Raw genomic sequence first — 23,667 nt, 5'->3', positions numbered from 1 at the left:
ATTTTCGTTAGCCCTGCTGGGCAGGCAGAGCTGTGGGAGGAGGAGATGGATGCTATTCTAGTGTCTGTACCAAAATGTCACATTAAAGTTCGTGTTGGCGAGAGAAGCAGGAAAAAAGCACAGCTTTTTTTGGAAAGCTTTTGGATAGCTTTGGCAGTTAAAATATCTATATAATATGCTTTGAAAACTGAGGGAAAGTCAATGAAAATGAACAAATTTGAGTAAAGTGCACTAGCAGTTCAGTTACTTTTCCAGTTGTTCTTTTTTTTTTTTTCCTTTTTGGGAAGGATTTACAAAGCAGCAAATGCTAGCACAAATACTGGAAACTTCATCTGTTACAAATCAGGTAATTTTTCCACAGAGCCATCTTTCAAACTAATGCTTTGTTATAAATTTTTTTAGCGCACGGATTTTTTTTTCCTTTTTTTGCTATTGTGTTCTTGCACTTCAGGCCTTGCCCTGATAACACAAGAGCTTTGGCAGCATCATAGCTCTGTGTAGTTCCTGTCCAAGAGGCTGATGTTCATTTTCTGTTGTGCCCTCAGCCTGTGGCAGTGAACTTACAAACAAGATCTGTAACAGGATACCTTTATTTTCTGCAGTTCAACTTGCACATAAGTGATTGGTGCTAGAATGAAGTTGAGATATAAAATTATCTCCTTTTTGGTTATATGCAGTAAATTCCCCAGACAGTTTGAATAGGTTTAGCCCAAATCTGTTGCACCCAGAATTAACAGGAAATTCCTTCACTGAAGTGTGATGGTATAGAAGATAAGTTCTGAAATTGGTTAAATTGATGTCATCTCCTGATATAGACAGGGCTTTATTTATAGTGCTTCAACCTTTATTACAGATTTATCTTTAAATATGAAACACAGTAAGCATGCTCTTAAAAAAATGCTTTTTTCTTTGGTTTGGAAACTGTGAAAACTATGGTACAATTATACACTTGGGCATTATTCCCAAAATGTTCTGTATTTGAATCCACTGTATTTGAGCAGGAACAACATTTAATTGATGGCAGAAGTATTTGATGGTTGTAAGAATGGAAAAAGCAAGTAGATTTTAATTTTGATGCCAATTCAGCAAAAAATGAGTGGAGATATACTTACTTTCAGGCTCTTGGTTTAATGCTTTATTGAATGGAGGTAAATCTGCACCACAGATTTACTGGTTTTAACCTGTCACTCACCCCCTCCTCCACTTCTCTTTCCCTTTAAGGTAAGGGAAAAATAGTAGCTCTCAGGGTTGTGGGGTCTAAGGGATGTATGTGCTTGTTTTACAAGTCTAGAATGGAGGAAAGCTGGCCATTATTATTTTTATTAGACTAGACATTGTAAGAACCTCTTTGAAGAGCCTATTAAGAAGGAGAAAAATTATAATGAATTTGGATTTATTCCAATGGTTTACTGTTTCCTTTGGAAATGTACATGCCAGACTTTGCTGGCAGTGATTTAACTGATGGGAGGGTCTTGATCTGACCCAGTCTGATGCTGGTCTCTGCATTGAGGTGCAGGATGTCCAAGGCACAGGAGGAAACAGTGCATCTCCATTTCCTCCAGTCATTCACCCCTGGAGAGTTAAGAGCCACTGCAGCAACAGTTTAACTGGACTTTGAATATTTGATTTCCTTTGGCAGTTGATGTGATTATTACAGAGTATGGAACAAGCTAAAAGGAATATATATCCAGGGCAAAAATGAGCTCCAGGCCTGTGAGATGCAGAGACATAAATCTCAGTTTGGGATGGCTCCACTGGGACTGGGGGAGCTGGACACCCCTTTAGGGAGGATGAAGGTGCTCCACACTTTCCAAGAGTGAGGAACAGAACACTTCAAGTCATCCAACTGTTTCCATCCCCTGGCCTGTCCTAAAATCTCTGCAGAGAAGTTACTTTGACTTGGATTGCCTTGCTCTGCCTCCTTGCTCATGTTGTCAGAGAACTTTGTGTTCTTGTGCTTCCCGACCTTCAGTGAGGGCTGACGTGTGTGCACACAGCCACCATAATCTGAGCTGAGAGTTCTCATGCAAATCCTGCAGGCAGCATCAGCTCCCCAGCAGGACAGGGCTGCCCCTGTCACTGCTGAGGGGTCTGTGCCATGGTCAGATACAGCAGGTAGCAAACCAGCTCCCAGGGTTGGCCTCTGGGAAACAAAGGAGGGATGAATGTTCTTTTTGCTTTTCTCATTCCTTACTCCCCTCTAGGATGGTTAATCCTTCGTGTAAATTTGACATTTGGGGAAGCTAGATGTTAGCTAGATGGCCTTAAAGGATGGAGTCTTTCATTCTTGGAAATCTGATGTTGGGGAGCAGCAGCATGGGCTTCCTAATCCTGCCTGGGCTTGTGTTTCATCTTGATCCCCCTTGGCTCCTTTGAGGTGGCCTGGGGAACATTTTCTGAAGATGAAGTTGGTGCAATTTAAGGAGATGGAGTGCTTGTCTGGCAAGGAAGCTGGAAGACTGTGGGCATCTTAAATAAGCTGCTGAATGGTCAGCAGAGGATAATGCTTGGTACTTCTTTCAAATACACATATCCAGTGATTTGTTAGATTTATAATTATACATAGTAGAACTGGTCTAATTTCTTATGGGACTTTCCCATATAAATAGAGAACACTCAGGTTTCAGTTTGTGATTATGGATGATTTCTGCAGCCCCAGAAAGCCTGGGATTGTAGTAGTCGTGGGAACAAGAAGTGCAAAATTTGGGCTAGACTTGTCCTGGTTCAGGACTCTGGCTCTCAGCTGAGGCTGCCAACATGCAAATAGATTTCTCATGTAAAATGGAACCGGATGGCTTGGATCTGTCCATGGGAATATCATAAGTGTTGAGAGTTTCCAGACAGCTATATACCTGCAGGGATGGGTCTGTGTTGCTTCTTTCTTGATTTAAAAAATTCTAAATCAATTTTGTGTCAGCATATGCAGCTTCTGCTGAGTCTCTTGCACTTTTCTGTGGGACATGTTGTGCTGGTCTCAGTGGACCAGGTTGGCTCAACACTAGGATTTAATCTGCTGTGAGAATGAGTACAAGTACCACTAAATCCTCTTGAGAGGAAGGAGGATCATGTCCTGATTAATCTTTGGAGTTTGCTTCTTTTCTTGTAGCAGGTGAGATGGTCTTGCTCCAAGTGAGCTCATTGCCTGTCATGAAATACAGTGTTGAAAATGACAATGTTCATTAGGCTATACATGTATTCTGTATCTTTCATGAATGAGAAATCGTTTTATTCATAGAATAATTATCCTTTATACATATTCTGGTTTTAAATGGTGGAAATGCTTAGTGTCTGGCCACCTTTGTTGTGGAGTATTTCTGATTTATTTGCAAGCTTCTTCCTTTCTTGCTCTCCTTGGTGAGGCACTTCAGGGACAGCTGTCACTGAGTCTGCTGAGACTGGCAGGTATATCTTGGCATTTGCTGCTCTACATGCCCTGGTGACAGTGAGGCTGGATGTCATTGGCCAGGGGAGTCATGGAAAAATGAAAGGGCAAGGTAGTGGTGAAAGGAAATCTGGATCTGTCAGCAGGGGTGACAGGTGATGAGATGCAGAAAAAGGTAGTGCATGAGCACATCAGGAGATAAAACCGAGTCTGTAAGTACCAAAAGAAACAAGCAGAATATAAGCAGGAATTATCTGCCTTTCCAGCAGAGACAGTGCGTGACAATTCAGTGAGGCAAGGCAATGGCAAGACTAAAGGGCAGACATGAAGGACTGATGTGCTGGGTTACTTTCAGAAGGTTTTATTACACCTTCTGTAACACCCCAGCTGTGGCTGGACCTATGGAGGTGGCTTCAACTCCCGGTTAAATAATAATTGCAATACAATTAAATAAACACATTTGATCTGGGAAGGCTGACACCAGTACAGCAGTGTGGTGATACAATGCTGAGAGAGGACAGGCTGGCAGCAGGGGAGCAGCACAGAACCAGACTAGTCAGGGAGTGGTGAGATAAAAGATGATTTAGGTTTCTGTGTGAAGACTGCAATTTAGCTTCAAGTAATTTTGGCTTTTTTTTTTTTTCTTTTCTTTTCTTTCTTTCTTTTTTTTTCTTTTTTTTTTCTTTTTCTTTTTTTTTTTTTTTTAATCTACACTCCCTCTGAAACTGGTCCAGCTGAATGGGCAAGTATGTGATTTTAATGAGATTCCTGAAGTCTTAGTAAGAACTGTGGTTAAAGCCTGTCTGCCAGAAGCAGATGGATAGCAGGACGTTATGATACATCTCTTGATGCTGTCAGCAGCAGGTTCATGGCACAGAACCAGAGGGCAGGGATTCCCCTTGGAGCAGCACATGGAAAGCCTCCTTCCTGGGTGTGCTGGTTTTGGCTGAAGTAATCTTCGTCTTAATAGCTGGTATGGGGCTGTGTTTGGATTTGTGCTGAGAACAGCGTTGATAACTCTGGGATATTTTTGGTTATTGCTGAGCAGGGCTTGCACAGAGTCAAGGCCTTTCCTGCCTCTCACCCCACCCTGCCAGTGAGTGGGCTGGGGGTGCACAAGAGGTTGGGAATGGACACAGCTGGGACAGCTGATCCCAACTGGCCAGAGGGATATCCCAGACCAGATGGTGTTCTGCTCAGCAATACAAGCTGGGGTGAGGAGGAGGAGGAGGGAGAGGGATTAAACCATGACACTGGGCAGTGCATCTCTACTGGCTCCTTAAGCAGAGGAGACTCTGCTTCAGTGAATATCCTTCACATCTTGAGTAAGTGTCTTGTGTCAAAGAAAGCAATAATTGTTCCTGGATGCACTGGACATTGCGAGGCATTAAAAGCAAGCACTGAACTCCACTCAAGCTGCAAGAGTAAACAGGAACTCAAAAGATGATCATTACAGGAAGAATGTATGTCCAGTTCTGCCCAGACCAGAAGAAATCAGACAAGTTGCAGAAGTGAGGAACACTGGAGTTGTGTGGAAGTGATGTTTTCTTGCAACACTCCTTATAGCACTCGATAGAGATCTGTGTCATCTGTGTCACATTTGGGGACATCCCGAATTTTTAAGGAACAGTAAGGGCAGGACAAGGAATTTGCATGAGTAACCCTCCCTTTCTCGTTTATCAGGGCTGTCTTCCAGCAAGGGTTCAACTCTTTTCACGGTCTGCCAAATCTTTGCAAATGATCTCATGGACATGACCTCCCTTTCTTGGAGACTTGCAGCTTCCCTCCAGCAAACATGGCAGGGACAGTGTTGGGAAAGCATGATAGCTCTCCAGCTGCTTCGCTGTGACTTTGGAGACTGGATGTGTAAATTTATGCTTCATGCACAGTTGTCACCTCTGAAAAGTGAACAAAGGCAAACACAGGTACAAATTTCAGGCAGCCATCCAGCACAGTAGACAGTTGCCTAGGGCAGCAGACTGTTGAATGCAGCAGAATGCCAAGGCTTTACAAAGATGGAGGCTTGCTGCCACTGCTTTGCCCTCTAAGAGGCATTAGACCTTTAATCTAAGGGTTGATATTCATGTCCTTTTTCCAGGTATCAGCTCCTTACTTGGCCCAGGTGATCCTTAGTGCTCTAGGTGCAAGCATCAGACCTGCAGTGCTCAAGCAGCTTCACTTCTGCTGTTTGAGTGATCCTTGCCCACTGGAAGGGGTGGGATGGGACCTTTTTCCACAGAAGTAAGAGCAACCTGTGGTTTTGGAGTTCTTCCTCCTGCTCCGTCATCCCCTAGTGTAGCAGGAGTGGTCTGAGTTGGTGTGAGTGGGCTGCTGCAGGGGAAGGATGATTTGGGATGAAGGTGAGAGTTGCTTGGATGAGGGAGGATGGACAGGGGTGATGGCCAGGAGGGGGGGTCTGCCTGCAGTGAGGTTGGGCTGTCCAACCTAATGCTTCCTCCCTAACCATTCATCCCAGCCCACCAGCAGCCCCACTTCACCCTACTTCTCATCCTCACAAAATTTCACCAATGCCTCCCACCCAGCTCTGTCTGGGCAAACAACCTCACAAAGCTGTTTGAGCCAGCCCTGCAGTTGGGCTTAAAAGATAACCCAAGCTGTTTATTTATAAAATCAAAACCTCTCATTCAGGATTTTGGTGGCAAGTACAAACAGGCACAAGAGGGGAGGACCATATTCTTCAGACCACCAGCCAAGTGCTTTTCAGTTTTGGTGTGGAAGTTGCTGGCTGAGCCCAAATCCCTGCAGCAATGCCTCAGCTGCTATTATCACTTTATCTGAGGTCATAAACACAGCCAGTGAAGAAATTATTTCCAGCACCTTGAAAAGGACTCGCTTCCATGATTCACATGTTAGCTGAATGGCAATTCCTTTCACCAGCAGTGGATTTGAGGCAGAATTCAGAGTTTGAAGGAGCTCCTTTAGTTGCCACCTTTGACAGGATATAGGCTGGCTGGAGAAGCAGTCTTATCCCATACAGCAATGCTTATGTCTCATGTTTCAAAATAAGATTGCAAGCACTTGCTTGTGCTCGTTGGCAATCAGGTTGCTACCAGCAGTATTTATAACACTTTACTGTTGTTAATCACTGTCTGCCTGTGTATATTAATGCTCAAAATGAGATATTTAATTAGTGCCATGTGTTTCTGGACCAAGTTTCATGTGAGCATCTCTCAGCCTTTCCTGGCTGGCAAGGTTTTTGTTTCCAGGGTGCTGTCAGTGAGCCACCAGTGCCTGGTGGTGTGTCCTGGCTGCCCCATGAGTGCTGCAGTTGCACACATGTGCTCAGAGAAGCTCACAGGGACATTGACATCACCTGTATTTGTGGAGCTGCCTCATCAGCTGCTGCTGTCTCACATTCCTGGCTGGGAGAGGCACCCGGGCAGCTCGCCATGGTTTACTCCTTTCTCAGAATCCGCAGGGTGAGGGCAAACCTTGGAGATGCACTTCTCCCATCATGTCATCTATTTACATGGCACATGCCTTGTGTGTGTGTGAGACAGTGAGGTCTTTTATTTTTTTTCCCCCTGCCCTGGTTCTTCTTTCTGGCTGTGGCGAGATGGAAAGGTGGGACGCTCTCATCTCTGCCAGCAAAAAGGTTTTCTGTATCTGAGGCTGGCTTGGAAATTCTTTAGGTGACATCACACCATGTCTGTGCAGACTCATTGTTTGTCATGGAAAAGCCATTCATCCATACACTACTTCCTTCCTCCCCAGACTCACGGAGATAAACTTTCCATTCTGTCTATTCCCTATAGAAACAGACCCAAAACATGTATGCGTGGCTACACACACATACACCTCGCCATCCCTCCGTCACGCTCGGGGCTGTGGGAGGAGGAAAAGGGAGGATATAGAAGATGTGAATAAAGTCACCCTGTTTTCTTCAGACATGGATCCCGCTGTGCCCAAGCAGTAAAACTCCCCTCCCACTGAGGTTCTGGGTCACACAAGGCTTTTTTGTCCTGAGGCTAATTCTGGCACTTGCAGCCCCACATCTGCCTGCCAGGTGAGATGGGCCACCAGCTGCAGGTACAGCACATCTGGATGGGGGAGGAAGTGAAGCGTGCTGCAAACAAACACAGCAAGTCCACCGTGGCGGGTGCGAGGAATTCCATAAAAAATACACTTCAGCAGCCCGAGCTGCCGAGGCTGGTGATTCATGTCTCGGGTGCTGCTGGCGGGGCAGACGGCAAGGCTGGGTACTCGTGTGCCCCGCAGCCTGGGGGACCCGCGCGTTCTGCCTGCCCTTGGGGACTCTGCAGGGGCAGGGCTGGGGGGACAGCAGCCTGGTGAGGAGGATGGGGTGCAGGGGCATTTTTCCGTGGAGGAGAGGTGGGAACCGTGTGCTGCAGGGTAGGACGGGACAGTGGGGAGCCTTGTAGGGATGGTGTGATTAGGCGGCTGTTCCCTACGACATGAGGGAGGCAGGGTGCGAGGAGCACGTCGAAGTACACGAACAGTGCAGGATGCCTGCATTTGCTTTCTGCCGGTGGCCGGGAGGGACGGGGTTGAGGAGCTGCTCGATTGCCCTGCCTATGAGACCCGCGGTGGTTCCAGTGGGGAAGGGAGAGGGTGTTTGGGCGAGAGGAGCCTTTGAAGCTTTTCTCGTGTCCACCTCCCCTGCCCATAAACCATTAGGCTCCGGTGCCAGCTCTACTGGCGGCCCCGCCGAGCCTCGCAGAGCCCCCGCCCGGGGCACGGGGCTGGGGCCGTGCCGTGGGGCCCTTCGGGAGGCGCTTTTGGGGAGGGGGCAGCTCCTTTCCGAGCCGCCTGTGCATTACAAAGGCAGCGGGGCCAGCGCGGCGCTTTGATGTGCCCCGCCGGCTCCCGCACACCTGCGGGGCTCCGGGCACCGCCGGACCGGGCGCGCATCAAAGGCCGAGCGGAGCCGGGGGCGGCCCGGGGGCTCGGGCAGGGCGAGAACAGCCCCGCCGTCTGTTGGCTCCCCCCGGGCCGCACCGGGAGGCTCCGGCAGCGCGGCCCCTGCCCCGGGGCCGGGGGCGGGCGGGAGGCTGGGCCGCGCCGGAGCCCCCGGGAGGCGGCGGCCGGGGGAGGGTCCTGCGGGGTGGGAGGGGGCGGCAGCCGGGCTGAGCTCGCCGCGCCCCCGCCGCACGCAGGCCCCGCTCCAGGGCTTCTTCTTCTTCTTCTCCTCCTCGGTGCTTCTCCGCAGGGCGCCCCGTCCCGGCGGCCGGCTCCGCGGGGGCTGCCCCCGCAGCCCACCATGACCGGGCCGAGGCTGGCCCTCGCCGCCGCGCTCCTCTGCAGCTGCACCTCGCCGGTGGCCGACGCCAACTCCTGGTGGTAAGTGCGGGGAGCCGGCGGAGCCTTTGTCCGGGGACCGTCCGGGGCCGTGCAGCAGCTCCTGCTCTGCGCCCTCCTCGGGAACTTCCCTGCCTCCCGGGCTTCTTTCGCAGCAGCCCTCTTCTCTCTCCAGGTTCCCCCCCTCCTCCCGCTGTCCCTGCCCAGTTTCAGCAGTGGTGGGACGCAGCCCCTCTCCTCCAGGCATTTCTGGGCTCCTTTTGTACGGGCTCGCTGAAATGCCGTCCGGGCTTTAGGATGTGGGGAATGTGTAGGGAGTGGATGGGTAAGGTTTCCTACCCGCTGCCAAAAGCCCGGGGAGCAGCCGCGGAGCCCCTTCCCCCGAAGAGCGGAAAATAGCCTGGCTCAAAGCAGGCATCGCTCGCTGGCGCGGTGTAAAATAGCTGCTGGCTTTCTTCTGCAGGGAAAGTGCCGAGCTCTCTTTCTGCCCCCTCCCCATCCCGGGTGTCCTCTGTGTTTAAGCTCGGCTTACAAACGAACAGTGTTGCTCCCGCTAGAGCCCTGGAAAAGGCTCGCATCTGGCAGAGCTGTGGAGGGAGGCAGCTGACATGAGAAATGCGCCCGGGCTCCCGGAGCGGGGCTGGGCTGGGCTGGGCGGGTGGGGAGAGGTGTCGGGCGCTTCGCGGAGGGGGCCTCTCCCTCCAGACTCCCTGGGATGTTTTTCTCATCGCAGGTCCTTGGCCATGAACCCCATCCAGAGGCCTGAGATGTACATCATCGGCGCCCAGCCGGTGTGCAGCCAGCTGCCGGGGCTGTCCCCCGGGCAGCGCAAGCTCTGCCAGCTCTACCAGGAGCACATGGTGTTCATCGGGGAAGGGGCCCGCAGCGCCATCAAGGAGTGCCAGTACCAGTTTCGGCAGCGCCGGTGGAACTGCAGCACGGTGGACAACACTTCCGTCTTTGGGAGGGTGATGAAAATAGGTAGGAGCACCTACAAGTGCAGAAGTACGCCCAGCAGTGCGGGAAAGTGCTGGGCTCTGCTCTGCACCTCTGTCCCGTCCTTCCAATACCCAGGCAGGAGTGATGAGCCCCATCTGCACTGCTCCCAAAGCTGCCTTTAACGAGCTGTCCCGTTCCCTGGCACTGCCCCAGTGCTGCCTGTGCCTGGCTGGTGGCACCGATGCACCTCGGCCGCAGCAGGAGCCAGCTGGGGCAGCGGGGGGAGAGCGGGACGCAGCTTCTTTCGGGGGGAGCATGAGAAGGTCAGGAAAAGGGGGGCTGCCTCTGTCTGGTGTGCTGCTTTAAAGGTAATGAGGGAAGAAGCTGGAGGCAGGAACAATGGCCCCGTGTTATCGTTGCCAGCATCTCAGAGAGGGAATGCAGCCCTGAGAAGTGGGAAATACGGACTCTCCGGGCATGGAAATTCCCCCACTTCCCCGTGCTTCCACTCTCTGTGTAAACCTAAGAGATTTTTATAATTCCTGCCCAATAAGAGGCACATTGACAGGCCATTGCTGCACTTGAATTGAGGTGTGACTTAGCTACATTGTCTCAGCTCCTTTTGAAATGCAGTCATCTGATGGCAAGAAACTGAGAAATCCGGGCTGGGTTTGATATGTCCGACAGCCAGGCCAATAAAGAAAAGGTGTTAAAACAGCCACACACACACACACACACATTCACTCTCTCTCCACAACCCCTGTCCGAAGGTTTTGTTTCCCACCCACAAAGCCAATCATTTACACAGAAGAATCAGAACTATTTCTCGGTTGTGAACTCCAGGGATGGAAAAACACCTTCAGCTCCTCTACCCCCAGTAGTGCTTGCACTGGTTTTGGTTTCACTCTCAAAGAAACTGCATAGGCAACAGGACACCAAGACATGCATCTTTAATACCTCTGGGGCGTTTAGGTGATAGGGCACAAAGTCCTCTGATCTTCTCCATTTGATCCTGAAATTCATGTGTCATCCTAGGGAATTCTAGGGGAATTTCTGCACGTGTTACTCAATCTTGCAGAATTCCTAATTCAGCCCACCAGAGCTATTCTAACTCCTCCCTTTCTGCCCAGCTCATACCCCCACAGTTCTTCTCTGGGGTACTCCCTTGGGAAATGCCATTTCTTTACACATACTTCCAGGTCCTGTCACATATCCAAGGCATCTGTGCATCCTTAATCTCTCCCTTTCTCATAGGGAGGGTGGTGACCTGATGAGGCTGCATGCAATCCCAAATTGTTAAAACTTTGGGCAATGAAAGCTGAAATTTCATCCACCACAGGGAAAAGACCTCCATCTATCCTTTCTGATGTCACTCCCTCACATGTAACTTCTCCTGAAGAACAGTGTTTGATTTCCCGAAAGAAATACTTGTGACTCCACAAGGATTTAGTAAAATAGCAATCTTCCCTTCCGGAGCAATCCTCATTCTCCAGTAGCTTCCTGCAGCTCTGGGTTGGTGCAGTGAGAGAGTCCACACGTGGAGAAGAGAAGTAAAGGTGAACTAAGAGAGCAAAGATCAGAGCTGAAGGATGAAAAGCTGTCAGGAAGAATCAGAATGTGTAGAGGAAGAAGGACCTGGAGAAGGTAGTGCAAGTGGGAGGATTTCTCCTTTCTCAAGTGAATTTCATCCTATGAGTTATGGGAGTGGATTTCTTTGTGTTTTGGTGAAGATAGAGGTGTGTCATGGGTATGGCCATCAGTCCTGCTCCTTGGTTTGTGTGTGTGTTAGTGTGCATGTGCTTGTTGAGCCCTGTTAGGGCTATCTACCCTATCTGTGGTAGGAATCTGCTGATGGCAGTGTCTGTAGTGACTGCCTGCAGTTGCCCACTCTTTGAAAACCTATCCCAACAGAGTTTTGGAACTAATCTCTGGTCAGTTAGAGCACATTCAGATGTTTGTACTCCAGCAAGAGACTGCACAAAAGAAAAATGTTACTGCAGGTGTCCTGGGGTATTCCAGGATCTTTGGTGATTCATGGCTGTTATCTGTGTCAGTGATAAGCTGCTGTGGAAGGAAGTGCTGCCTCTCCTCTTTTTTATAGCTTCACCTTCCTCGCTTCTACATTTTCCTGCTTTGTAATGAGTCATTGCTTATCATTTCAGCAAATATATTTTCCACACTGGGGAAGAAGACAAAGCCTTTCAATCTTTTAGGTTAATGCCAGATGTCAAGTCATTCTTCCCTGGGTTCATACTGCGTGTCTGTCTCCTATTTTCAACCTCTGAGTCCCAAATCTGGACCACAGCCCTTTTCCTATACTCTGTGCCAATGGCACAAGAAAGGTCTGGAGACCAGAATATCTGCAAGAGTGCACAGACATGCCAGATTGTTGTGGAGAGGGAGGGGAAAGGAGATAAGAAGGACCCAGAAGGTGCAGAGTGTGCCAGCAACCCTCTCTGCCCACCCACCGATGCGGGCATGGCATATATTACATGATTTCTGGAGCTGCACTAGATTGTGAGAGGGGAGGAGAGCCTGGCTTGGCCAAAGCCTGGGAGATCTGTGTGAGAGTATTCACTCTGAAACCTGGAAGATCAGTTTCTTTTCCCCTTCACAGAACTTGACTTAGCTCAGGAGCAGGAGAGCTGGTCGGTCTGTGTTTAATCATTACACCTTCATTTTGTGCTTTTCACGGGAGTGAGGCAGTCCAGTGATACTGGAGCAGTACTGAGGCAGGCTGCTTTGGAGCACTGTTTTCTCCTAGTGTTTGTCTTTTTATGAGACTTGCTCTTAGCTTTTAAATGTGGTTTATTCAATAACAATAGCTAGTGATGTAAAAAATATCCTTCTGAAGTTGCTTCCTGTTCTGTCAATACAGATTTTGGACTGCACATGTGTGTGTGTATATGTATATATGTGTATACATTATATACAGACATATTCCTTACTGCTACATTTATGAGGGGGAGAGAACTGAGCACCCCAAAAGGTCACGTTAGAATTTCCTCAGGGGAGGAGAGAATATATCTCCTCCGGAGGAATCCTAAATGCAAGCCTGGGGTTTCCAGGTTAGTCCAGTCATTTCTGGAGCCAAAGATCTTATCTCTTCAGCCTTTTCAACTGCTAAAAGGAAAAAAAAAAAAAAAAAAAAGACAGTCATAAAATTAAAGAACAAAGAGAATTTTTTTCCCTCTTGTTTTTCTTCGAGATCGGCAAACTTTGGGGTAATGCTTTTAAAAACAACGAGTTGAAACGAAAGCTTTTTTTTTCATTTTCCTTGGTGTCGGTCTCCCCGGCGGGGTCCGTTCTTGTCGCGTTTCCTCCGGAGGGCGATCCGGGGGAGCGCAGCGCTGCCCGGGCGGGCGGGCACAGGAGGGCAGCAGAGCTCCGCGGAGCTCCCGGGACCGCAGCCCTGGGCCGGAGACCAGACCGAGCCGGGAATCACACCCCGAATGAGCCCCACTTGTGCTGCTCCGTCTGGCAGCTGCAGACGGGTCAAATACGGACGGTGAAAGTGTAAATCCCGGTGTCTTTGCAGGAATCTCAGGCTGTAAGGATGCTAAGCACCTGGAGTCATGCAGGCTCTGCTGCACGGGCTGTCACAGTGCGAGCTCCTTTCCTAATCTCTATAGACAGGGCACTGCTGTCCTTAAAAGGATGAGTAGTGTGCCCTTAGGGCTTTCTCCATACAGGTAGGGGCAAAACTGTACATTGGGCTGTTACCTATAAGATGCAAAACAAACTAGCTGAGTAAAAGATTGATTTTGGTTACTGAAGAATTGCCCTAACTCCCTTCTGGGCCACTTTTTTCTGAGTTGCCTTAACTAGGAGTCACTTCTTGTATCTCTTGGACCAGGGAGGTTTGGTGAGCATAGTTCTCTTCTAATGACCTGCAGGTAAGGACCTCCCTTCTGTATTTTGTGTTCTGTAGCATTCTATCAGCTGTGTTCCAGAGCAGAAATCCTTAGTGTTCATCTCATTTAGAGGGGGTAAAAAGTCAAAAGTTGTTCTGCAAGGTGGATGCCATTTCCAGCCTTGCCTTTGTCTTGGGTCATTACCACTAAGCTGGTGATAAGCTGCTATTAATTAGGGATTGTCAGCACGTGCAAATTGGAACAAGAGCACACCAAATGCTTCAGCTCAGCCCTGCTGAGGGAGCTGGCACTGAGAGCCCCCTGAGCTGGTGATAAATTATTCTTTGAGGATCTGCCCTTTGAAGTCATTAAAATTTGCTTGAGAGCATCTTGCTGGGGTTTGGTGTAAGTAGCCCTTCACAATTAGATTGCTTATTCTAATGAAGCTTTGGCAGTTGTTCTCTTTATCACCTCCAAGTTTGGTGATGAGCACAATGGCTCTGAAGGTGTTGGCTCAGCCATTTATTAGACATGCGGTGAGAGTGCAGGTGTGGATTGCCTCCTTCTCCCTCTCCCCTCTGCAGACACCGATGCAGTGCTCTGGCTGTGCTGGTGCCCCGGTCACACTGGGGCTGAATCCCTGCCAGGAATACCGAGCTGGAGACCTGATCCAGCTGCTGAGCTGTGTAGGGCATGCATGCCAAGCAGGGCAGTCCCTAGTAAACCTGCTAATGCAAAATCTTTTCATTTATTATGATCTACATGGGAGTTTTACTTCTTCCAGTGCTGTGGTTCTTCAGGCAGTGGAAGAGCCCCTGCCTTGATGCTGCAGTGTAAAAATTACTTTCCTTCACTTTGTCTACCAATAATTTTCAGCTGACCTTATGTAAACTAATCTAAGCTCAGTGAAGAGGAGCCCACAAAGACTGCATGTCCCAGTTAAATGAGAGGCATTCCAGAGCAGTAACTGGCTTAACCAGAGTACTCCTTTTGTACAGACCCAGCCTCGTTGCTTGTGCTTAATGATTATTGCCAAACACAGTGGCTAAGTCACTGCTGTACTTTCAGCAAGTGAGCGACTCTCCTGCTGCTGGAGAGTTTCCTCAATGAAATAGAATGAAAGGATGTCTTGGGGTGACTTTATCACACTTGTATCCCCATTTGTCTGTTCTGTTGGCATTGAATATTGAGTTCTGCAGCTTTAAGACTGGTTACAGAAGTGAAGAGGGAGAGAAGAGGTGCAGAGTTTGTTATCAGACTGCACTTGCTCTCCTGCATCCTTCACACAGACTGTATTGTCTGCAGTGGACAGTGGAAGAGAGCTCTCCTTTTGTTCTTGGTTAGTTTTTCTGACTAGCTGAGGCAAAGAAGCTCCCTGGACTGTGGGGTTTTTTTTCCCTTTTTCTTGGAATTGTTCAAACCTGCTCTGGACTGAAAATCCAGAGGAGCAGTGGGAGCTGGCAGTTGTAGCCCACCAGGCCTGGCCTGGGCTGTGACATTTCCCAGCAAGGGGGGACTGAGAACAGCCTGAGTGAGCTGTGACCCACAGAGGGACTGAGAACAGCCTGAGTGAGCTGTGACCCACAGAGGGACTGAGAACAGCCTGAGTGAGCTGTGACCCACAGAGGGGCTGAGAACAGCCTGAGTGAGCTGTGACCCACAGAGGGGCTGAGAACAGCCTGAGTGAGCTGTGACCCATGGAGGGACTGAGAACAGCCTGAGTGAGCTGTAACCCATGGAGGGGCTGAGAACAGCCTGAGTGAGCTGTGACCCACGGAGGGACTGAGAACGGCCTGAGTGAGCTGTGACCCACAGAGGGGGCTCTTCTGAATTTGTCATCTCTTTGGAGGGCGAGATGTTTTGCTGCTTAGTATTGTTCATTTTTGTGCTGGGGAGTACTTTGCCTATTAAATAAACAGGGTTTTTTTCCACTTCTCTCTGAAAAATATTTCCCTGAACCAGCTGGGGGAAAGGGACTGCTTGAATCTGTTCCCCCAAATCTGCTGTAAACCAGGACAAAGGGGAAAGAGGACGAGCAGTCCCTGCCTGTGGATCCGCTACCCAGGAGCGGGATGGAGTCTTCACTCATGACCACGGCATTCTTTATTTCCAGCAAACTCTGTGCACCTCCTCGGAGCAGAGCCACGTGCTGATTCTTGTCTCCCATGTGTCGCAGGCAGCCGTGAGACGGCGTTCACGTACGCGGTGAGCGCGGCCGGCGTGGTGAACGCCATCAGCCGCGCGTGCCGCGAGGGCGAGCTGTCCTCGTGCGGCTGCAGCCGCGCCGCGCGCCCCAAGGACCTGCCCCGGGACTGGCTGTGGGGCGGCTGCGGGGACAACGTGGAGTACGGGTACCGCTTCGCCAAGGAGTTCGTGGACGCCAAGGAGAGGGAGAAGAACTACGTGAGGGGCTCCGAGGAGCAGGCGCGCATGCTGATGAACCTGCAGAACAACGAGGCTGGCCGCAGGGTAAGAGTGCTGGCTATCCCCTTTACCTGGGGGTACCTGGATATCACATTCCTCGGGGTTTTGATAGGAGCCAAGCCAGTGATGCCCCAGTGTCAGCATAGAATCACATTTTCTGTTTTTGTGAATATTACAGACAGTACTGACAGTATTTTAATGTCAGGCTTCCTTTGGCACAGGGTAAGAGGAGTGCTGGCTATCCCCTTTACCTGGGAGTACCTGGGTATCACCTTCCTTGGGGTTTTGATGGTGGCCAAGCCAGTGATGCCCCAGTCAGCATAGAATCACATTTTCTGTTTTTGTGAATATTACAGACAGTACTGACAGTATTTTAATGTCAGGCTTCCTTTGCTGCAGGGTAAGAGGAGTGCTGGCTATCCCCTTTACCTGGGAGTACCTGGATATCACATTCCTCGGGGTTTTGATAGGAGCCAAGCCAGTGATGCCCAAGTAAAAGCATGCAGTCACATTTTCTGTTTCTGTGAATTTTACAGATGATACTGACAGTATTTTAATGTCAGACTTCCTTTGGCACAGGGCAAGAGGAGTGCTGGCCACCCCCTTTACTTGGGGGTACCTGGATATCAATTTCATTGGGGTTTTGATGGTGGCCAAGCCAGTGATGCCCCAGTGTCAGCATAGAATCACATTTTCTGTTTTTGTGAATATTGCAGACAGTACTGACAGTATTTTAATGTCAGGCTTCCTTTGCTGCAGGGTAAGAGGAGTGCTGGCTATCCCCTTTACCTGGGGGTACCTGGATATCACATTCCTCGGGGTTTTGATGGGAGCCAAGTTAGTGATGCCCAAGTAAAAGCATAGAATCACATTTTCTGTTTTTGTGAATATTACAGACAATACTGACAGTATTCCAGTTTTATGTCTCTAATGCCAGCTAAAGCCAGTGAATTTTGAGGTCTGTTGAGATACTGGATGGCACACATATGCAGGTATTTAAACACTTTTCAAGTAAACTAGGTGCTGTTATGGCCCATTTTTATGTTTAAGAAATCAGCTTCCCAGAGCTCTGAGAGTGACAGGTTGGTGGTAAAAAGAAGAACCTTTTGGCATGTAGAGTTGTCTTCTGCTACCATTATTTAGATTTTTGGGAATATAAGGCCAGGAGCCTGGCTATCTCTGAAACTCAGGCCTTGCTCACTTACCTTGGTACTGGCACAATAAATAGTTTGCATTTAGGTGACAAACATTTTCTGAGAAGATTCACAGTTTTGGTCTGAGGACCCCTAGGGATGGAGAATCCATCCCTTCCCTTTGTAGTATGATACCAGCATTAATCACTGTTTCAACTCTGAACCTAATGATCATTTGAATTTATCTGGCATTGGCTTCCAGTCAGTTCTTTTTCTGACTTTTACAGCTAAATCCAAGACCCTCTTAGTAATCAGAATTTCCTTAGCATACAAGTATTTATCTACTGTAATTTATTCACCATTCTTTCTTGACAAACTAGATTGAGCACTGAAGACTCTTTTACTTTCAGAGGCTCTCATCAACCATCAAATAATTTTCCTGTCACTTTAGTGTACCCTTTCCTTTTTCCCATTTTGTATGCATTCAGTGTATGCACTTTTGCTTTTCACACAATTCCTCTGTCTGTGATTAATAACCTGGAAGGTGTAGCATCATTCATATGCAGTGCAGCTGTGTAATCCTGCCTCCTTCCAAAAGTAGAACAGGAATACTAACTTGAACATTCATGCATTTTCCCCAGGGTGTTTTAAGGTTTTATCATTCTTCCCTAGAAGTAAGCTTTTCAAAGGTTAATTTTATTTCTAATTCATGTTAAAAAATCCCATTAAGTGTACTTAGTCTTGCTCTTCTGCACATTCCTAACTAATATCCTTAGCTTCCTTATCAATTTTCTGCCCTTTCTTACTTCTAATTGTTACTGAATTATCTTTCCCTTTCCCTTTCCCTTTCCCTTGCATGTCTGTCTTTTCTGGGTGTAATTTCAGCTTCATTTTGACACCAAAGATGGTTAATTCAATATTTTTGGTTGTGAAATCAATGTGTCAGGTTGAAGTATTGCCAGTACTTCCTGGTTCTTTTGCAAAACCAAATTGGGGTAAATTTGCAGAAGGTGAAAAACTGGACTTGAAAACTGTGTAACTAAGTGAGTTTTGGTTTGGGATTGGGGTTTTTTTTGCTTGGATGGGCAGAGGCTCTGCATTTGCTTAGAAATAGAAGTGTGTGTGGTGGAGTAGTAGCCTGAATGTGACATTCTTTTTTTTTTTTTTTGCATTACTTGCTGCATATCTGGAGCATGAACTTGGATTACTACAGATAAAAAGCAAGGAGTGAACATAAGACTCCAACAGCCTTGAGGGTTCCAGAGACAGAGTATGGTCCCTAGTCTGAGGTGCCAGGTGAATTGCAGTAATTGCAGTAGATTGAATGAATACAAGTCATTTTAGATTAGATAGATTAAATTAAATGGAAGGATAAACCCGTGTGTAATTAGGATTCTGGATTAAAAAAAAAACCAAAAAAACAGAACACAAAACTCTGATAAACTAAGGGAGCTGATTAATAAGCTCAGCCAAGGAACTGGAGGTGGAGGAGGTCTGGAACTTTTTCAAGTCAAAGATGCTAAAGCCATTACAAGTCTGCATGCCAACAAGAGAAAAAAAGTTGTAGGAAGAATATCCAGACCTCACTGAATGAATAACTGCCACAGAGAAGCTGTTAGGGATAGACCAAGAGCCTACTAAGAATGGAGGGGGGAAAAAAAGCAAATAAATAACAAAAAGCTCAGTTTCAGAGGTCAAGAAGTGGAAAGAGGAGGTGAGAACAGGAAAAATCATGCTGAGTCAGACCTTGAAAAGGCTAATAAAATAAACAGCCAAAGTTTTTTAAACTTTGCAAATAGGAGGAGATTGGAAGAAAGGAGACAGCCAGTGAGGCTGGGGCTGAGTCTAAAGGCAGAGAAGTTTTGGTACCCAAAGTGAATGAATGCTTTGCTTGGGGCTTAGAGTTGGAGTGGAGGGCATTGGATGTCACAGAGGAAAATAGGAAATAATTTGAGAAGACTGTTTCAAAGGTTGATCACACAATCATTTAGAACATCACTGATTTGCTAAAAGCAGATTAGATCTAATGGGTCTCATTTGTGTGAACTTCTGTAAAACATTTGAGATATTTTCCCCATGGGAAATTCTTGGTTAAACTGGGAAATATAATGAAAATTGCAGTAGCTGTGAGATGGATAAGAAACTGGTTCAAGGAAAGACGTCAGTAAGTTGTGTGAAAGAATGTAGCTTGATTTTAATTGAGCTTAATTAGCAGAGCTCATCAAGGACTTGCCCTTAGGATTTTTGTTTCTCAGCCTCAACACAAGTGCTAGGAATGGGCTGATGAACTTTGCTGTTGATGCCAAGGTAGCAGGTATTATGACTACAGAGGAGAATCTGAATTCTGTGCAGCAGCTAATGGCACTCAGTAAAACAACATTAAAACCATCATTTGAGGCCTTGCATGAAATACATCTTTAGTCATTAGGAAAAGGGTAGGAAAGAATTGGTCTCAGCAGTTGGCTGCAAATGACTGCAGATGTAATGTGGCTTGGAAGGTGGTAAATATCCTGTAACACACTAGACATAAGTCTTTTTATACAACATGGGGGAATACTAATGCCATTGTATTAAGCTCTCGTGAGGCCCCAGAGTATTGTGTGTTCTCATATTCCCAAGTAAAATGACCTCAGACTAGAAAAGGCTTGTTAGGGCTGACCCAAGGGATAGGAATCTTGTCTTAAGAAAGTGTGCTAGAGCAGCTTGCCATATTTAGCCTAGTAAAGTGAAAGTGGAGAGAGGATATGACTGATGTCTGTGTTCGTGGGAGAAATAATAGGGAAGGAAAAGTACTTTTTGAGCAAAAGGCCAATTTGGCATAATAGCAAATGGGCAAAAAGTAAATACATATAGGTTGGAAATCAGAAAAGGATATTTTATTGTTGGAATGGCAATCAGAATAATGGTAGCTGAAAACCTAATTGCTTTTAAAAGGGCATCCTATGCATTTAGGGAAAATGTTACTTGAAGCAGTGCCTACAATAGCAAGAGATCATACTTAATAACCCAGGAAGTCCTGTCTGGTCCTGCATGCCTAAACTTCTGAGATACTGGTTTTGTAAGTAGGAAGGTGCATATGTAACTCCTAATTCCCAGAAACTTCTGCTGGAAGAGAGAACTGCTGGAGACCCAGCAGTGAGCACTGCAGAGTGACCACCAGCTGCCATCCCACTGCAGCCTTGCCCTGCTCTCACAGCCAGGGTTTCAGCTGATCCCTTCTAATCTATAGGCAGATTTTGGCATGTCCCTTCACTCAGTTTGCTATGAGTGAGAAAGTTCTTCTTGAATCGTGAGATTCAAGAGAGGATTGTCCCTCCTCTCAGTGGTTCTCAGAAAGAGCTGGGGGGGGATAGGAGGGAATTAAAGGTCTTTTATCTTTCAGGCAGTCCTGACCCCATCACCCCTTCACTCCACGTGGTAGTCCTTGTGTTGGTGGCTTCTGGCTTTATTGCTCTTGTTTGTTTGTCTTTGGCTGTTATCTCAAGATGTCCTTTCCTTCCATCTGTCTTTTCTTCCAATTGGTCTCCATTAGCCTCTCTTATTGCCCCCCTTCCTTATCTGTCACTCTGTCTGGCAGACTGTGGCAGTCAGTCCTTCCATGCTGTTTACCCAGCCAGCATATGGCAGCCTTCAGTCATCAGTCACTCCAGCCACTGCCAGAAGAGCCTGGAAGGGGGTCTGGCTAATTGACCACATAGGAATTACCCATTAATTTTCTTCCTGTTCCCATTCCTACACTAAAAGAATTGGAAGAGAACTTGGGCTTATGGGAAGGGGCTTTAAGCCCTTCCATTAGAGGCATTTTCAACCTGTTTAAGTGGCATGGCCATCCATCAGATCCTGCCCTCAGAACTGCATGTGGGGTCTGTTATTCTTTACCTTGACCCGAGCCTGGTCAGAGAGGAATTCTCCAGTTTCCTCTGCTTTCTCCTCATCTTGTCAGTGAAGGGGGAGAGTGGGAGAGTCATTTAGCAACTGAGGCTGTGGTTGGCTCCACCATGCTCACCTGTGATCACTGGTAGCACTCTCCTTCCCCACAGCAGTTACTGCCCACATGGGCCAGATGTTTTGAGCATCAGTTGCCGAAAGCCAAGTCAGAGTGAATTCATTCCCATGACATTAACTGAGGGGGATTGAGTTGCAGTGTTTTTCTAAAGGAACAAAGCCCAGGATTAGGAAGAATCATAATACTTTATAAAAACACATGCAAGGGCAAGGGAGGCATGAGTGGCCTGGGATTTGACAGAACCATAACCAAAAAGTGCTAACACAGGCTTATAACAAGCAGGCTGGCAGTGCAGTGAGGATATAGTAAGTGTCTGGTGCTCAGGAAATTCAGCTGTAGCCTGTCTGGTCATTGTACAGCAGGAATCCTTAAGTAACAGTGTGGTTGGTCCTCTGCAGTTGTAGTTTGATCCAAGACAAGTGCTTAACTCCCAGCTTGTAGCTGCTACATTGCCCTGTGAGGGATTGCTTTGGTAAGCTGAGCTCTGAGGAGCAGAACCAAAGCTTTGCTGTTTTAAGGACTCACTCCATTGACTTTCTCAGGAGCTGGATTGGCCTCCATGTGATTTAGCCATTAAGCCAAATTGCATCTTCACTAGCTGTCAAAAGCACTAGACATTAGCTAAGCAAGGAGCAACCAGTTGTTGCAGAACTCTGACCTCTCCCTGCTGGTCCAGAACGTTGTTGTAGGCAGAGGCTTTTGCTTGCAGAGTGCTCAATTGCCTTAATCACCTTGGCACGTGAAATCAGAGAGCTGGGAAGCTTTCTGTGTCAGTGAGCGAGGCAAAAAAGAACCTCTGTGTTTGGCTGCATTTTTTCAGCAGAAAACCTAGCTGGGAGACACATGGCCATCTCTTTCAGAACAGTCTGTTTTGTTCTCATTTTCCTTGCTCTCCCCCATCACATACAGCTGGTGGTAATTTCGCAGCCGATGCCAAACCTCTCTGCTTGGCATGCAGGATCTGGCAAAAGCACTGCAGGATGGTCTTGGGAGAGCAGATGTGAGCCTGATGGTGAGAGGATGAGAGCCAAGGGCTGGGGGATCAAGCTGCTGTAACACAGAGTAGCTCTGATGGTGAGGGCATGCCCAGCTCTTGCTTGGCAAGCTCTGTCAGTGTCTGAGAGCTGACAGCATTGCACTTGTGTACCTGTCTCTGAAGTGAATAGGAAGAACAAACCCAACCTGCATTTCAGTTTACTTTCCTTGGTTTTTATTCCTCAGTATTTCTCTCAGCTCCCAGCTAGTGTGGGGAGGAGGAGAGTAAACACCGTTTCCCTTCACATCCTGTGCTTGCTCTGATGAGGGTTTTACACTGAATTTTCAGGACCCTTTGCTAACTTTGATGCTGGATTTCCAGGGGTATGATGCATCTGTAGCCCCTGCAGTCTCCTGAAAATGTAGCTGGGAAAAGACAGCACGGGAAGCTTGCGTGTTCTGTTGAAATGCTGGCTGTTCTGCCTGTGACAGCCCTGCTAGTGGAGAGAGCTGGGCACGAGATGGCGCAGGAAGGCAGCGAGGGCTCCAGCTGCCTTCCAGGGAGATGCATCCATGTGTGCACCACCACCCCTGCCTGCCTCTCTCTGGACACTGCCCTGCACGAGCTCCTCTCGGCATAGGTGAAGGGAAAGGGTATGCATTTATTTCCAAAGGATGCAGATGTGTCCCTGTAACAACAGCATCGAGTCCTGGTGCAGGCAGTAGGAAATGGGCTGATTCCCAGGTGTGTGTTCCCTTTCTGCAGCACTGAATGGGAAAAACATGCCACACCGTGGTGGTCTGTGAGGTGGGGAATTTCCAGAGTCCACGCAAAGAGGGCTCCTGCTCCTGACCCTGCTGTCAGAAATCTGCCAGAGGGACAGCAGGTGGGGTGAGGAAGTCGTGTTTGCAGGCGGTCTGGCCAGAAATAGCAATATTTAGAGAGCAGGAGCACAGCAGTCGCAGCAGGGGGAGGAGAAGACCTTTGTCTGCTCTGAAGGGCGAAAGGAGAAATTGTGGCTAACGAGAGCGGTTGTGCGCGATGAACCCGCGGTGACTGAGCGGCCGCGGCGCGGCCCTGCCTGACGCGTCCCTCTCCCCGCAGGCCGTGTACAAGCTGGCAGACGTGGCCTGCAAGTGCCACGGCGTGTCGGGCTCGTGCAGCCTCAAGACCTGCTGGCTGCAGCTGGCCGACTTCCGCAAGGTGGGCGACCTGCTGAAGGAGAAGTACGACAGCGCCGCCGCCATGAGGATCAGCCGCAAGGGCAAGCTGGAGCTGGTCAACAACCGCTTCAACATGCCCACCCAGGAGGACCTGGTGTACGTGGACCCCAGCCCGGACTACTGCCTCCGCAACGAGACCACGGGCTCGCTGGGCACGCAGGGCCGGCTCTGCAACAAGACCTCGGAGGGCATGGACGGCTGCGAGCTCATGTGCTGCGGCCGGGGCTACGACCAGTTCAAGAGCGTGCAGGTGGAGCGCTGCCACTGCAAGTTCCACTGGTGCTGCTACGTCAAGTGTAAAAAGTGCACAGAGATCGTCGACCAGTACGTCTGTAAATGAATGGAGCCGCCAAAGCAACAAATCTATATTATATAAATCTATATAAATATATTTTATATTTGTATAAATAAACAGATGGTGATAATAATTAAAGAAGCTTATTTAAGAGA

At 48.2% G+C, this 23,667-nt stretch overlaps 1 protein-coding gene across 3 annotated transcripts in view; it reads left to right on the top strand.

The window, feature by feature from the left end:
• Positions 1–23,667, top strand: part of WNT5B (Wnt family member 5B) — a 66,626-nt gene extending 42,959 nt beyond the window's left edge. For 2 of the 3 annotated variants that reach the window (XM_056516324.1, XM_056516323.1), the window contains exons 2-5: positions 8,574–8,704; positions 9,396–9,643; positions 15,632–15,924; positions 23,099–23,667. In XM_056516324.1, coding sequence (XP_056372299.1) covers positions 8,574–8,704; positions 9,396–9,643; positions 15,632–15,924; positions 23,099–23,557 — 1,131 coding nt within the window. In that variant the 3' untranslated portion in view covers positions 23,558–23,667. Of the gene's footprint in view, positions 1–7,941; positions 8,705–9,395; positions 9,644–15,631; positions 15,925–23,098 lie in introns of those variants that run through there. The other variant, XM_056516322.1, reaches the window with a different exon arrangement.

The sequence above is a fragment of the Oenanthe melanoleuca genome, chromosome 1A (genome assembly GCF_029582105.1).
Source record: "Oenanthe melanoleuca isolate GR-GAL-2019-014 chromosome 1A, OMel1.0, whole genome shotgun sequence".
Classification (NCBI taxonomy): domain Eukaryota; kingdom Metazoa; phylum Chordata; class Aves; order Passeriformes; family Muscicapidae; genus Oenanthe; species Oenanthe melanoleuca.
Note: the sequence above shows the minus strand (reverse complement) of the source record. Positions and strands in the feature narration are given on the sequence as shown.